At 41.3% G+C, this 14,736-nt stretch overlaps 2 protein-coding genes across 5 annotated transcripts in view; one reads left to right on the top strand and one right to left on the bottom strand.

Annotated features, from left to right (window-relative positions):
- On the top strand, nucleotides 1-11,140 carry LOC117424600 (protein arginine N-methyltransferase 7-like). Its single transcript, XM_034041112.3, has 17 exons — nucleotides 1-252; nucleotides 1,085-1,121; nucleotides 1,952-2,101; nucleotides 2,256-2,364; nucleotides 2,764-2,876; nucleotides 3,762-3,991; nucleotides 4,130-4,310; nucleotides 4,657-4,784; nucleotides 4,885-5,023; nucleotides 5,701-5,784; nucleotides 6,087-6,134; nucleotides 8,755-8,844; nucleotides 8,980-9,141; nucleotides 9,343-9,417; nucleotides 9,659-9,819; nucleotides 10,372-10,468; nucleotides 10,905-11,140. Exons 1-17 carry the CDS (start codon nucleotides 158-160, stop codon nucleotides 11,079-11,081), a joined length of 2,076 nt encoding a protein of 691 aa, XP_033897003.3. The 5' UTR covers nucleotides 1-157; the 3' UTR covers nucleotides 11,082-11,140.
- Nucleotides 11,141-14,736, bottom strand: part of LOC117424602 (anamorsin-B-like) — a 9,190-nt gene continuing 5,594 nt past the window's right edge. For all 4 annotated transcript variants that reach the window (XM_034928413.2, XM_034041113.3, XM_058992597.1 and 1 more), the window contains 5 exons: nucleotides 14,245-14,413; nucleotides 14,020-14,093; nucleotides 13,365-13,486; nucleotides 12,487-12,580; nucleotides 11,141-11,778 (listed from right to left, as the gene is read on the bottom strand). In XM_034928413.2, coding sequence (XP_034784304.2) covers nucleotides 11,668-11,778; nucleotides 12,487-12,580; nucleotides 13,365-13,486; nucleotides 14,020-14,093; nucleotides 14,245-14,413 — 570 coding nt within the window. In that variant the 3' untranslated portion in view covers nucleotides 11,141-11,667. The remainder of the gene's footprint in view (nucleotides 11,779-12,486; nucleotides 12,581-13,364; nucleotides 13,487-14,019; nucleotides 14,094-14,244; nucleotides 14,414-14,736) is intronic.

Consider the following 14,736-nt stretch of genomic DNA (forward strand, 5'->3'; position numbering starts at 1 on the left):
CGCTCATGTCAGGTGACAGGGGAGAGTGTTGCATCGGCTAGGGCTGCTTATGTAACATGGCTGCCCCCATATCACTGATGCTGCTTTAATTCATTTGCATGTCAGCCTTCTCGTAGCAGAAACGTGTTTTACCGAGCAGACCAAACCGAGACAGACAATGAAAACATTCTGTGGTCGAGCTAACCCAACCACCGGGGCCTTGGACTGGGTGGAAGAAAGCGAGGAATATGATTATCATCAGGAAATCGCACGGTACAGACAGTACAGTTCAGTGAATAAATCCGATGACAGCAGCAGCAGCAACAGCAGCAATGTGAAAAAGCGGTCTATTGCGCTGTGAAATGAAGGTTTTAGAAAACAGATGTGCAATTTAATTCAGATTTGTAATAAAACGGATTGTCGGTGTTTAATGATCTGTACTGATTTAAATCACGATAAGATTACATTTAGCGGCGTATACTACTTGTGGTTGATAACTGTTCTCAACATTGTAAGGGGTTAACAGTTAAATATCATACGTTTCAAAATTATTTCGTCAATTTCATACAGTCTGTTTCATGGTTTATTTATTTATTTGAATTGCATAAACAGAACAGTGGATTCTCTTACCATTGTATTTGAAATTATGGACAATAACAAATAATGTGCGTGTATTTTTCTTGTATTACTAATATATTTGTTTTTTGCCATTGTACTGATTTGTCGAGTTTTGATCAGTTGCCAGTTAAGTTACTTAAAATGTAAGTATAGCCTATGGGACCAAACCCTCTCTGCCACTTCAGGAAGGGTACAGCTATAGGCACCACAGCATGCCTGATCCTATAAACCTCAACACTTTTCAACAGTCCCTTCTCAAAGCTACTTTGGAACACTGCTTGTATGCCTTGAAAAACACCATTCTGGTATTGACACATCACTTATGCACAGGACCAATCCTATTATTGTATTTCAACACATTGTTTGTTCAGTATGGTTTCTGACTGGAAAACTGTACAGACTGGTATTATGTTCATTTTATGGAAACGGTTTCTAATTTGAAATGGAATTGAAGTAGCCTGTATTCATTTATTTTCTTTGGTTTTAGGTCGTCTTATGCAGATATGCTGCATGACAAGGACAGGGTGAGTTATGTAACCGGTTGAACAGGGTGCTTTAGCACTAGGGGTGACCTGGACCCAAGTCTACAACTGAAATACATGGAGTGTTAGACATTATCTTTTGAACCTTAGACAGTGTCACTCTCGTATAAATGGGCAATACATTAATGGCCAAGTTACATCCCATATTTTACCCCCAGTAATTCATTTGTTTTCCAATTCAGCTGAAAATGTGGATTAGTCAAATAAACCCCAGTTGTCAATTGCTACAAACATGTTTTAATTTCTAAGTGGATGGCAATCAGTGATCATTTTGGCAGGGGCATTTTGAATGATTATGAGCTGAATGAGAAATGTGTGGGAAACGTGCGATGACTTAAGTGTAGCTCATTTAAAAGATCATGGTGAGCTCCTCTCTCCTCATGATAGCGGATCCACTCCCTTGTCCACATGACTGTGTTCCTGTACTTTACCTCTTTTTTACAAAGCACCACTCAGTACAATAAGGCTTCCCTCTGTTTTTGAAGCATGCAGAAGGAATGATCACGTGCTGCTTGAAAAATGTTTCCACGTGAATGCTGGGCTTAAGGCCTTACATGGTCTAGACATTTTACCTGAAGGAACTTGTAAATCCTTCACACCCATGCATACTCCCTGTGCTCTGGAGTCTGTATGACTAAAAGTTACACCCAGAGTGCCAGGGCCTTTAGCTGCTGTGTGCAATTGCTCCAAGTGTGGGATAAACAACTCCCAACTCAACACATGGTGTTTATCAATAACCTAAACACTTTCCAGTGCCAGGCTTCCCTTGCCTCCTGGCTCTCACCAGCCATCCTTCCTGTCCCTCTGCTCAGAATGAGAAGTATTTCCTGGGTATCCGCGCTGCAGTGCGCAGGGTGAAGTCTCGGGGCCAGCAGGCGGTGGTTCTGGATATCGGTACAGGGACGGGCCTGCTGTCAATGATGGCAGTCAGTGCTGGAGCAGATTACTGCTATGCAGTGGAGGTGAGAGAAAGAGAGAGATTGGAATATAAGTTATTCTAGAGGGTGAAAGAATCAATGCTGGGTGCATTGCTGTTTTAGTAATAGTTGAATCTGATTTCAATGTTTTGAACACTGCTTTATTAATTAATTAAACGGCCCCCACTCCTTTCCTCAGGTGTTCAAACCGATGGCCGATGCTGCCGTCAGAATAGTAGAAAAGAACGGCTTCAGGGACAAAATCAAAATCATCAACAAGCACTCCACCGAGGTGACTGTGGGGCCAGGTGAGCAGTGCGCTCCTATACAGTGACACAGGGGAGGAATTATTACAGCTTAGTTCTGTACTGGATCACACTGCCCACACAAGTCTGACCTGAATGATCTGTACTTGAAACATACGCCGTCTCAGATGTAATGCCTAGATGGAACAATTATTTCTTTGCTGGGTTAAACAGTAATGTGATGCCAAAAAACATTTTTTTTAAACAATGCAAACCAGGCTTGAAATAGTGAGGATGACTTTTTTGAAACTCATAATACTTTTTGTAAATCATTAAACAAGTAGTACTGTCTTGACTATGTCCACTCTCTTACTATCGATGCTAGTTGTATTAACTAAATATTTAAATGTGACATCCTTGGTAATTTAACGAGAGCTGTTTGTTTCCTGTGCTGAATCTCAGAGGGTGACATGCAGAGCCGCGCCAACATCCTGGTCACAGAGCTGTTCGACACCGAGCTGATTGGAGAGGGGGCACTGCCCAGCTACGAGCATGCTCACAAGAATCTTGTTCAGGTGAGGAGGGGAGACTGGGAAGCAGAGTGTTGTGAAGCTAAAAAAGGAATGGCTGAGAGACACACAGGTCTTTTTTTGTTTTTAAAAATATGTACCAAGTTGATCAATGGAATAGTCCCTACTGTCTGTGATTGCACATGATTGCGTGTTTGCCTGTAAATGGAGGGAAGTGCTTTAAACTTTTTTGATAAGCCCTGCTTCTTATTAAAGTGGCCAGAATTTTGTATTTCTCTGTCGTTAAGTAATGCAGATGCTATCTCCATGGCTTCTTTTTAGTTTGACCCCTTACTGAATGTGCTTTTTTTTCAGAAAGTGGGGCCTCTGCAGGTTAATTCGAGGAATACCTAGATGTGTCTGTTTATTATTATTATTATTATTATTATTATTATTATTATTATTATTATTATTATTATTATTTATTTTTTAGCAGACAACCTTATCCAGGGTGACTTACAATTGTTACAAGATATCACGTTATTTTTACATACAATTACCCATTTATACACTTGGGTTTTTACTGGAGCAATCTAGGTAAAGTACCTTGCTCAAGTGTACAGCAGCAGTGTCCCCCACCTGGGATTGAACCCACGACCCTCCGGTCAAGAGTCCAGAGCCCTAGCCACTACTCCACACTGCTGCCCTGTTTAATTAGTGTTAATGTTTATACAATCTAATTTTCCACCCAGTCTGCATTGTACTTGCTATATCAGATTTGCAAATAATTGACAGAATCGGATTGTTCTCTATTTTTAGAACAACAGCATTGAGGGGTCAGTGGATGCTACTCGTAGCCAGTGTCATCTGAAGTTTATAGATCTTTAAAATAGACCCCTGCGTGCATGACTGTGTTAATGTATGCATGACTTTCTCTTTGCCTCTCCCTAGACGGACTGCGAGGCAGTGCCCCACAGAGCCACAGTGTACGCCCAGCTGGTGGAGTCGGATCGGCTGTGGAGCTGGGCCAGGCTGCTGCCGCTGCGGGTCGGGGGGCACGAGGTCGTGCCGAACCCAGAGGAGACGAGCTGTGCTGGGGCTCCCACTGTCTGTGACATCCAGCTCAGCCAGGTCCCTCCCACACACTTCCACCCGCTCAGCCAGGTTCTCCCCATGTACAGGTAGAGTGCTGTTAACTGGGTGATCTGAGCACTGTAAACACTCTGCAGTAAAATCTTTCTTTCTTTCTTTCTTTCTTTCTTTCTTTCTTTCTTTCTGTCGGTATGTATTGTACTACCCTGTGCTCTTCTCTCCTACAGGGTGGATTTTAGCCGGCCCGTTAGCAGCTCCCCAGAGCGCCTCACTGCCCGCTTTCCTGCTCTTGGCTCAGGGTCTGCTCAGGTGGTCCTGTCCTGGTGGGACATGGACATGGACCCTGAGGGAACCATCATCTGCTCCATGGCACCAAGCTGGACTCTCCCCAACCCAGAGAACTTTCCGGTCAGTAGCTGGGAGGTCTGGTGGCTATAGCTGATGGACTATAGCTGATTTACACACCCAATTTTACTAAAATACAGTATACAATAACTTGGTGCCAATATAAAAAGTGATATAAATACATACATGTAATATAAATACACATGTATAAATATAATTATTTCAAGATCACACTTTTACAGAAATATAAATAAAGGCCTATATTTTATGAATATTATTCACTCCAAATATTAAGGAAGCTAGATATGAGGTTTAGGGACATACTGAATACAAGTTGGATTACAAAGTGTCTTGTTTGCTGGTTCGCTCTTGCACCAGTGAGGTTGAAGGCTCTGTCTCTGTGTTGCAGTGGCGTGATCACTGGATGCAGTGTGTGTACTTCCTCCCTGTGGAAATGCACGTGACTGAGGGAGAGATGGTGCGTCTGACTCTGTGCCATGATGACTACAGCCTCTGGTACAACATCCAGCCAGACAGGTAACCAGGGTTTCATTTTCTAATATTTCTTGGCATATTGGTCTTTTAGCTAAACCAATGTCTTTCCTGCTGGAATCTGACCTGCGCCACTACCTTACAGCCAGGAGGGCGGCGATAGTGAGCCCCCGATATCCCGCCCCCTCTGCACCTGCCAGGCTCACATGGTGTGGACCCGACCGCGATTCGGAGAGCTCAACGACCCCAAGAGGACGGACCGATACGTCGAAGCACTGAAGACTGTGAGTACATGGAGACAGAGGGGAGTGGGGAGAGCTCCTGCCTGTTGCTTGGGGTGTATTGCTGCCTTATTCACTGGCCTCTCATGTCTTTCACTTCTTTGAATTAGAGTTTGTTGATCTTAACCCTGCCCCTCGTGGACATTAGTCCATAATCCATACCACAAAACCACAAAAAATGAAGGCACAGATCTGTAAATATAGGGCTAGTGCTTTTGAACTTCCATTAACACGAATTTCACCAGCAAAAAATGTAAATAAAGTTAAAGGACGCTTTCAAATTTTTTGTTCTGAGAGACATGATTGTGTTTGCGAGACATCTGGTGAGGCTGTATCCTCCTTGGCCGTGGCTAGAGTTTTATTGTAATGGGATTGGAAATACAATCTGGCATGCTCTTTTTCTTTGTTTGCCCTCCCAATTTTACATGGGCTTTAGAGTAATATACCTTCAAGATATACCTACTAAGTTGTATTAGTTGATATTAATTTCTTGATATAATGGGAGAACCAAAGTCTGTAAAGCAATTGGTCATTGAAGGAAACTATCTAGCTTCATTGCCCCCTTCACTGCCTCTTATGGGAATCAGAGTAGTGATGTCACATACTGATACTGATCCAGAGCACTGACTCAATGGTGCTGGCAGTGGGATTGCTCCATTGACTGTGTTTTACTCTTTCAGATTGTGAGGCCGGACAGCGTGTGTCTGAGTGTCAGTGATGGGAGCCTGCTGCCTATCTTCGCACACATCCTCGGAGCTCACAAGGTTGTGTTTATTTATTATTGAAATATTACCCCAGGAAAGGCCATTAAACCACTTCTTCTCCAGCCAGCTTTGATATTGTTATCTGTCCAAAATAAAATAAGCTAATAAACATCACAATTAAAAAGAGATCATTGAAAATGTCACCATCACACACAGATGGCTGTGTAGAGTTGGAACCATCTTTTTGTCTGTCTCTTCCCCATATCTGTCACGATGCAGGCTTCCTTCCCCTAAGGCTTCCATAAAGCTCTCCAGTAAATGGGTTTGTCAAACTCTATCTCTGAATCTGTCCTGTTCTGCAGGTTTACACACTGGAAAACTCAAGAATGTCAAAGATAGTGATGGAGCGGGTGAGTTCACTTTAGAAATGACCTTAAATAGGAGACTATACAAAATACTTTATGTGCTAACCTTGGAGATGTTGGATTAAGAGAAAGTGTGTGTAAGCGTGTTGGTTGGAACCTTGTACAGCTATATATTTTTTTTGTATATACACCACAATGGATGATTTTACCACATTCAGCCAGAGCTACGGATTATGTATCGTTTTTAAATGTTATCTACAATATATTATTAAGCTTTTTTTAAAGGACTTGTTAGTGTTTTAATGTTATACAATGAAAACATGTTTTAAGGTCTATATAAATTAAATATTTTAAATATTTTTTTTTCGTGTCTGCTGTTCAAGATTTGGGCTGCTTCCAAACATGAATATACTGCAAGACAGAACCTTTCGGGGGGGAAAAAAAAACAAACAGCTATTTATATTTCACTTTCTGTTACAGATTTTGTTGTTTAGTCCAACAATCAGGGTAATCAACAGAATTAATACTCGCGAGGGAGTTTCTTTGCTCTTGTACAGATATTGAAGATCCTGGCTGATGAGAAGTTTGCTGATTTTAGTTTGGGCTTCTGATGTTTTTGTGTTGTCCAAACTGTTGGTCCTAGATTGCTTTGGCTGGACTAGATTGCTCTTTTCCTTTTGACGTCATAAAACTATTACACAAAAATAAAACAGACGAAATTCAACACGAAATGTATTAGTAGGATTTGACTGGTACGATTTCCAACACACATAATAATGCATACAATTTGCGGGTTCACTGTGACTACAGGGGAAGTGCTTCAGGGCATGACCTGAGCTGAAACATACATGCTATGTAGAGACACTAAAGTCAAACATTTTTTTGTTCGAAACTAAAGGTCCGGGTAGGGTGTTTTGCATCAGTAGAACATTTATATACAGACGTGCTCAAATTTGTTGGTACCCCTCCACAAAAAACGAAGAATGCACAATTTTCTCTGAAATAACTTGAAACTGACAAAAGTAATTGGCATCCACCATTGTTTATTCCATATTTAATAGAAATCAGACTTTGCTTTTGATTTTTTATTCAACATAATATTATAAATAATAAAACAAATGAAAATGGCATGGACAAAAATGATGGGACCGCTAACCTAATATTTTGTTGCACAACCTTTAGAGGCAATCACTGCAATCAAACGTTTTCTGTAGCTCTCAATGAGACTTGTGCACCTGTTAATAGGTAGTTTGGCCCACTCTTCCTGAGCAAACTGCTCCAGCTGTCTCAGGTTTGATGGGTGCCTTCTCCAGACTGCAAGTTTCAGCTCTTTCCATAGATGTGCGATAGGATTCAGATCAGGACTCATAGAAGGCCACTTTAGAATAGTCCAATGTTTTGTTCTTATCCATTCTTGGGTGCTTTTAGCTGTGTGTTTTCGGTCATAATCCTGTTGGAGGACCCATGACCTGCGACTGAGACAGAACTTTCTGACACTGGGCAGTACGTTTTGCTCCAGAATGCCTTGATAGTCTTGAGATTTCATTGTGCCCTGCACAAATTCAAGGCACCCTGTGCCAGGCGCAGCAAAGCAGCCCCAAAACATAACCGAGCCTCCTCCATGTTTCACTGTAGGTATGGTGTTCTTTTCTTTGAAAGCTTCATTTTTTCGTCTGTGAACATAGAGCTAATGTGACTTGCCAAAAAGCTCCAGTTTTGACTCATCTGTCCAAAGGACATTCTCCAAGAAGGATTGTGGCATGCCAATATGCTTTTTAGCAAATTCCAGTCTGGCTTTTTTATGTTTTTCTTTCAAAAGTGGAGTCCTCCTGGGTCTTCTTCCATGGAGCACACTTTCACTCAAAAAGCGACGGATGGTGCGATCAGAAACTGAGTTACCTTCACCTTGGAGTTCAGCTTGTATCTCTTTGGCAGTTATCCTTGGTTCTTTTTCTACCATTCGCACTATCCTTCTGTTCAATCTGGGGTCGATTTTCCTCTTGCGGCCGCGCCCAGGGAGGTTGGCTACAGTTCCATGGACCTTAAACTTCTTAATAATATTTGCAACTGTTGTCACAGGAACATCAAGCTGCTTGGAGATGGTCTTGTAGCCTTTACCTTTACCATGCTTGTCTATTATTTTCTTTCTGATCTCCTCAGACAACTCTCTCCTTTGCTTTCTCTGGTCCATGTTCAGTGTGGTGCACACAATGATACCAAACAGCACAGTGACTACTTTTCTCCATTTAAATAGGCTGAATGACTGATTACAAGATTGGAGACATGTGTGATACTAATTAAAGAAACTAATTAGTTTGAAACATCACTATAATCCAATTATTTATTATCTTTTCTAAGGGGTACCAACAAATGTGTCCAGGCCATTTTAGAATATCTTTGTAGAATAAGCAATAATTCATCTCTTTTCACAGCTTCTTTGCTTTATTCTATGACATACCAAAGGCATGCAAGTATACATGATAAAATAGCTTTTAATTTCATCACTTTCCAGGAGGAATGAAGCATTATTTCAATGAGCTGTAAGGGTACCAACAAATTTGAGCACGTCTGTATATATATATATATTCTTTTTTGCAGGTATGCATACCTCATATTTGAGGTCTGTTGCTGTAGTCTTACATTACTGTGTCTTGTGTTCGCTCAGGTTCTTGCAGCCAATGACCTGACCGGTACAATTCAGGTTCTGGAGAGCCATCCTCAACAGCTGACCTCGAACAGCCTCGGGGACGAGCAGGTATAGAATTCTAGTGACCTTGTCCAGACGATGCCCCTGGGTGACTGTAGAACCTTTCCCTGCCTAACCTTAGTGATTTACACACTGCCTCAATGCAGGCTTACGAAGTAACTGTGTGTGTGTGTGTGCCCGCAGGTATCGGTGCTGATCGGAGAGCCCTACTTCACCACCAGCCTCCTGCCCTGGCACAGCCTGTACTTCTGGTATTCTCGCACTGTGCTGTCTGGGCGACTCTGCGATGATGTCACCATCCTGCCACAGTCTGCATCGCTCTGCATGGCACCCATGGAGTTTAAGGTACATTATTCATTTTAAATAGTTTTTTAAAGAAATTATACCAGTGGACAAAATATAGGGGAGGCGGTTGCTTAACCCGTTTCTCAATCATATATGGGAAAACTGGGGTGGAGGGTGACATTATTTTAAGTCGCACATTTTTAAATATCAAACAAATTGTAATCCTGGTTCTTCAAGCTTTAATTTGAGCCTCTCTGTCAGGATCTGTGGCGGATCAGGGCTCCCTGTGGTTCCTGTGAAGGGTTTGATGTCAGTGTCATGGATGAGATGATCCAGGTGGGTGGCTTTCCTTTCTACAGTCCCTGGATATTGAAACTTTATTGCAGTAGTTTTATTTTTTACATTTTTTTTATTTGGTACCTTTTTAAAAGCTGCTAAAATGATTATGGCACCATAATCTAATTTTATTCAGGGGCTTGTATAGCCATTTTGCAGTCAGGTCACATGAGTTTTCCAGATGGTAAACCCCAAATTCATCAATTATGTGATGAATTCACTGCTGTTTTTCTCTGCCCAGAGTTCGCTGCATTTCAGGGAGTCACGCGAGGCAGAGCCCCATCCCCTCTGGGAGTACCCCTGTCGGGCGCTCGCTGAACCACTAGAGGTCATGACCTTTGACTTCCGCCAGAGAGTCCCAGAGGAGGTGGTGAAGAGTGAGGGATCTGTGATACTGTCCCGGTATGAAAAGGAGAAACAAATATATGGGGTGGAGGGAGGGAATTCAGTCATAATCTTGTAAAAAATCAAACAACGCTCAAGAGAAATGTTTTGAAAGTGGCTTGTGGATATAATGACATGTCTCCAGAGTAGGCAGGGAATATGAAGTTGGTTTGATTTTGTTATATATATATATATATATATATATATATACATATACATACACACACACACACACTTGAATGGGAGAGTGGCTACATGTAGACATTATCCTATTCATGTGTTATCACCAGTCTTTTTAAACTTATAAATTAATTTTAACCTGATACCCTGTACAAGGCGCATTGTATTAGGCTGAATGTTCAGAGAGGCACTAGTGATGAATAAATTATTAACAGTGGTGGCTCTAAATACTGCTATAGTTTAAATAAACAAGAAAGGACCTTTCCTGGTGTTTTTACAAAAAAGAGAAAATATCTTTATGTATTTATATATTTTATATTTAATTGTATTCTAAGTGCCACATTTTAATGATAGCAGCTCATGCATGGGTAACTCTGCTGTGTGTTCTAGGAAGGGGCGGTGTCATGGGGTGGCGCTTTGGATGGATTATCACCTGACTGATGATATCTCAGTGAGCACAGGACTGACACAGCCACCCAACCAACAGGTAATTATTCAGAGCTGCTCGCAATAAAGCAGAATACAGGTAGTCCTGTGCTGAATATGACTCAGCACTGTGGGTGGGGCCAATTTCAGGACATTGGGTCAATGTGGTAGAAAGAGAATTAAGGCCACATTCAAGATCATCCCACAGCTGTTCAATTGGATTGAGATCCAGTGATTGTGCTAGCTAAGGAAGATAACAGAATTCTGTCTTGTGTGCCTAGAACCAGCATGGTGGATCATCTTGAAAGGTGCCATCTGTCAATGTAGACAGCCAGCATTGTGAGGTACTTGATCAGTTTTCAGGTACACATGTGACTAATATTTAAGGATAGTCAGAAATAGAAACAGCCAAAACAATTGTGGAATGTAAAGTAAGATTGAACTTTGCGGATTTGAAACAACTTCATTTCTTACAGTTGTTTTTTACTCCTCTACAGGGCGACTGTGAATGGAGTCCCCACCGCAAGCAGGCAGTATATTTCTTTAGCTCCCCCTGGGAGAGTGCAGGAGACAATGCTTCATCCGTCACATACTCGCTCGCCTTTCAGCCAGCAACAGGCGACATCATTATGGAGTTTATACCTGGACCAAGCAGGCATACAACATCGGCCTAATATTTTAACAAAGACATTTTAGCAGTTGTGTATTTAATAAATAAAATAACTATCCTGAATTTTGTAATCATTCACCTTTAATCATTTATTAGTTGTATATAACCTGATACCACATACATACAGATCTACTTTTTTTTTATCTGCTATTCTGCATAGAACTGGAGGAAGTATTTTGGTTAAAGTAAACTCTCAGATCGTTAGTTGTATAACCACTATTGATTCTAAGCAACTTGAATACTTTTAATTTAGACTACTATCAAAACCTTTTTAGTAGCAGTTTCCAAGTTGAAGACACATTGCCTACAAATGACTTGTGGTACATACCAGCAAAACATAAATCACCAGAGAATAGTCAGATTCACTCAGGGAAGGATAGTTTTGGGAAGATCCCCCAATGAAGAACTAATGAAACCCAGACTCAGAGGTTTTGTGTTCACTGCAATGCCGTGTCCTCTCAGTTACGGGTGGAATGAAAGCTCTTTCTTGTGGTCTTGGGGCTAGATTGAACACTCTGTTTGACAGTGGGCTGGTGCAGAGAATGGTGGAGCGTTCTTGAGGGGTTTTGAGTATTTTTATGTGGATGCATCTATGCATCGTTGAGTTGGTTCTCCTGCAGCAAGATCTTCTCTCCTGGTTTGAAGGCAGGCATTCCCATGTAGGGACAGCTGGCACAGCGGAAAGCATCGCCGAGGTAACACTGCCAGCAGAAGAGAGAGAGAGAGGGGGTAAGGTATAGTCTTGACAGTCACCACACCTTAAAACTGTTTATATTTACTATTAGTGGAAACTGGGATGAACGTTGTCAGCCTAGCTGGTCTTGGTGAACTGTCGTTCTCACCAAATTGTGCTATTCTAAGTTTTCTCTTTGCTTTTCTTTTTTAATATAACAAACTGGTTTCAGACCAGTCACAGCAACCCAGGATGTGTAAATTTTTCAATATGTAGATAAAAAGCTGTATATTCATCAAAGGTGCATTTAGAATGAATAGCTGAGTTTGCTTATTGCAACACCTGTTGCAATAAGCCTCCACCACACACAACAGGTAAGATAAACCTTTCTTGCAATTTTTTTCCTGAAACTGGTTGCAAAGAAAAAATAATTCTCTTTCCAGTTCTGTAATGACAGATACTGGTGTATTAAACATATTTTCTTCACTATTTTTTTTCTTTAACATTAATTCAGGGCATGCACACATTTAAAATAAAATGCCAAACTACAGCATCCTGGTGCCACTGTTGTAGGTCATGTAGTTTGATTGCTGCTAAAACATCGTGGAGTTTCAACTACAAAATAGTAAGTGAACCAGGAACCAAGAAGCACCAGCTACTTCATCTGCAGCATAGTCTTCAATCTGCATGTTCAAAATTAGAGCAGGAGGGCTGCATAAGTTGTGGAGACACTTACACTCCCGCAGGCTGACTTGGGCTGGGTGTCCTTCTTGACGTTCTTCTTGGAGCTCTTGCTCTCCTGCTCTAGCTCTTCAGCCAGACCACACGAGCTGGAAACGAGAGGGAGAGAAAGAAAAGTAGAACAGGTCAACAAAGGCTAAACAAATGTTGGAAGCACACTTGAGAACACTGGTTCAGCACAGCTGTAAAGTAAGCAGTTGTGGGAGTATGTTTTTCAACTCAAAGGAACACAAGAATGAAACAAACGGTAGGGGTTTGGGGCAAAATTACACTATAATAAAGGGTTTAACCAGTAAGGTTTCAGGAAAGTACACTTCTCCAAATAATTCAGGGTTATTTATAACTGTCTATGTTAGGCTTTATAAACCATGTTTTGAAATAAATGTCCAATGCCCCTTCATAGTGAATTTAATGCAAAATGGTTATCAGATTATGGTAATATGCAAATAATATCAGTTCATTTCTGGGAATGAGGTCCACATTGTCCATCATGAACACATCAACATGGAATGTAAATGCCACTGACCTGGCATTGATTATAAATACTAAAATTAAGTGCATCAGTGAGTGCCTGTACATATGCATGCTTTGCATACTGAATAACTCTGGAGCAGTGCATATAGTGCAGCCCCATTTTTATTCTCTACATTTTCATGAAATCAATTCAGTACTATCTGGGTGGGATCTAAGCCAACCACACACAGTAGGAGGAGGACAGTAGAGTGGAGTAGTTCACTACTGCTTGACAAAAAGTAAAAAATAACCGTTACAGGGATATTCACTCTTCTATGTGCTTCTGGCTAAAGAAATTAAACTAATGAGAATAGATTCACTGTGAAGATGATGGTATAATATGCCTCCCGAGACACTCACCAGTTCTTGCAGGCCTTTTTCTTCTGGCCGGCGCCATCCCCACAGCTGGTAGCTTTGAGCGAGGCCGGGTCTGGCTTCCTCAAGTCCTCTGCATCCAGGAGAGCGTCAGAGTCCAAGAGGTCCTATTGGAGGAAGGAAGAGGAAGTACACCGTTTAAAACCATAGCAGCAACATGCATTCATTTGAAGTCTCAGTTACTACCACAATTGTATATATTGTATGAAAAACAATAACAATATATCAAATTGTGCTATCCCTATCAGTAAGGAAACTAAAAAGTCTAGTGTTTACCTAGCTCACTACCTTAGAGTCTCACACAAATGGCTTTGACATTGCACTGCCACACAACGGTACATTTTTATGGTACAATACCCGTTTTGGAATTTGACCTAAGGAATCATTGAATACAATTATGTAAAAAATAGAAAGCCAGTATTTCACAGCAGTTGGTCTTCATGATACAGAAAACAAAAAGGTATATGAGAACAATATGGTAGCCTTATTATATCCAGGTTCCATAACACTGGAAAGCCGTTATCAAGTTGTTAAAAAAGTAGCAGATTTAGATAATCATGGAAGAACAGATGCCAATTACTGTACATCCTAGCAATGTGATCTAAACTGGTACCAGGCTGCGACTGTGATGGAGACTCACCACATCATCATCGTCAATGTCGTTTGCTGATAAAGTCCACATCTTTGCAGCGTTGGGGTCCAAGGCAGGCTTCTCTGTGGGAGGCAGTGAGTGGATGTTACAGAGAGAACTGCAAGACGGATTGTTTTAGACACAAAGGAGCACTTGAGAGGTGGTAGGGCAGAAATTGAGAACAAATACCAAGCAGACAGTTCCTTCCAATCTTGAGAGCGCCCTGGTCCATACCTGACTGTGTAGCCTTCTTGCCAAAGGACAGTTTTAACTGTGTTGATGACCCCACTTCGAAGTTCGGTTTGCTTGCTGACATTTGAACTCTTGACAGGCTGTTGCCCTGGTATCCAGTAACCTCCTTCACAGACGCAGCCTCTTCTGCGTTCACTGGCTCATTTTTGACCTTTGAAACAAACAAAAATGATATAAGCTACACACACAAGCCTTCTGTTAGTACACCCACTCCTATTTAACCAATTAAAGTGCTGCTTTATACAGTTCCACTTGGCTTAGGCCATACCTGTAAAAGCAAACATATTTTGGTGATAAACAGAGCATTTTATTATTATGCTGTATGGAGTCTTTATCTCAAATGGTTTCTGAGATACGAAGTGGTGAACCTTTTTTTTCTTGAGGCAGCAAATAAACACTATTCCCCCTGGTGTGCCACAGTAGAAATTAAGTTCTATTAAGATCTTTGTGGAGGGATTTCCATCCTATTAGCAT

Source organism: Acipenser ruthenus, chromosome 19 (genome assembly GCF_902713425.1).
Source record: "Acipenser ruthenus chromosome 19, fAciRut3.2 maternal haplotype, whole genome shotgun sequence".
Classification (NCBI taxonomy): Eukaryota; Metazoa; Chordata; class Actinopteri; order Acipenseriformes; family Acipenseridae; genus Acipenser; species Acipenser ruthenus.

Bases quoted from the DNA above. Each gene is read 5' to 3' on its own strand.
- LOC117424600 (XM_034041112.3), top strand. From the start codon at position 158: ATGAAAACATTCTGTGGTCGAGCTAACCCAACCACCGGGGCCTTGGAC. The intron at 9,418-9,658 runs GTGGGTGGCTTT...TTCTCTGCCCAG, and splicing joins TCATGGATGAGATGATCCAG to AGTTCGCTGCATTTCAGGGA. The intron at 10,469-10,904 runs GTAATTATTCAG...ACTCCTCTACAG, and splicing joins CACAGCCACCCAACCAACAG to GGCGACTGTGAATGGAGTCC.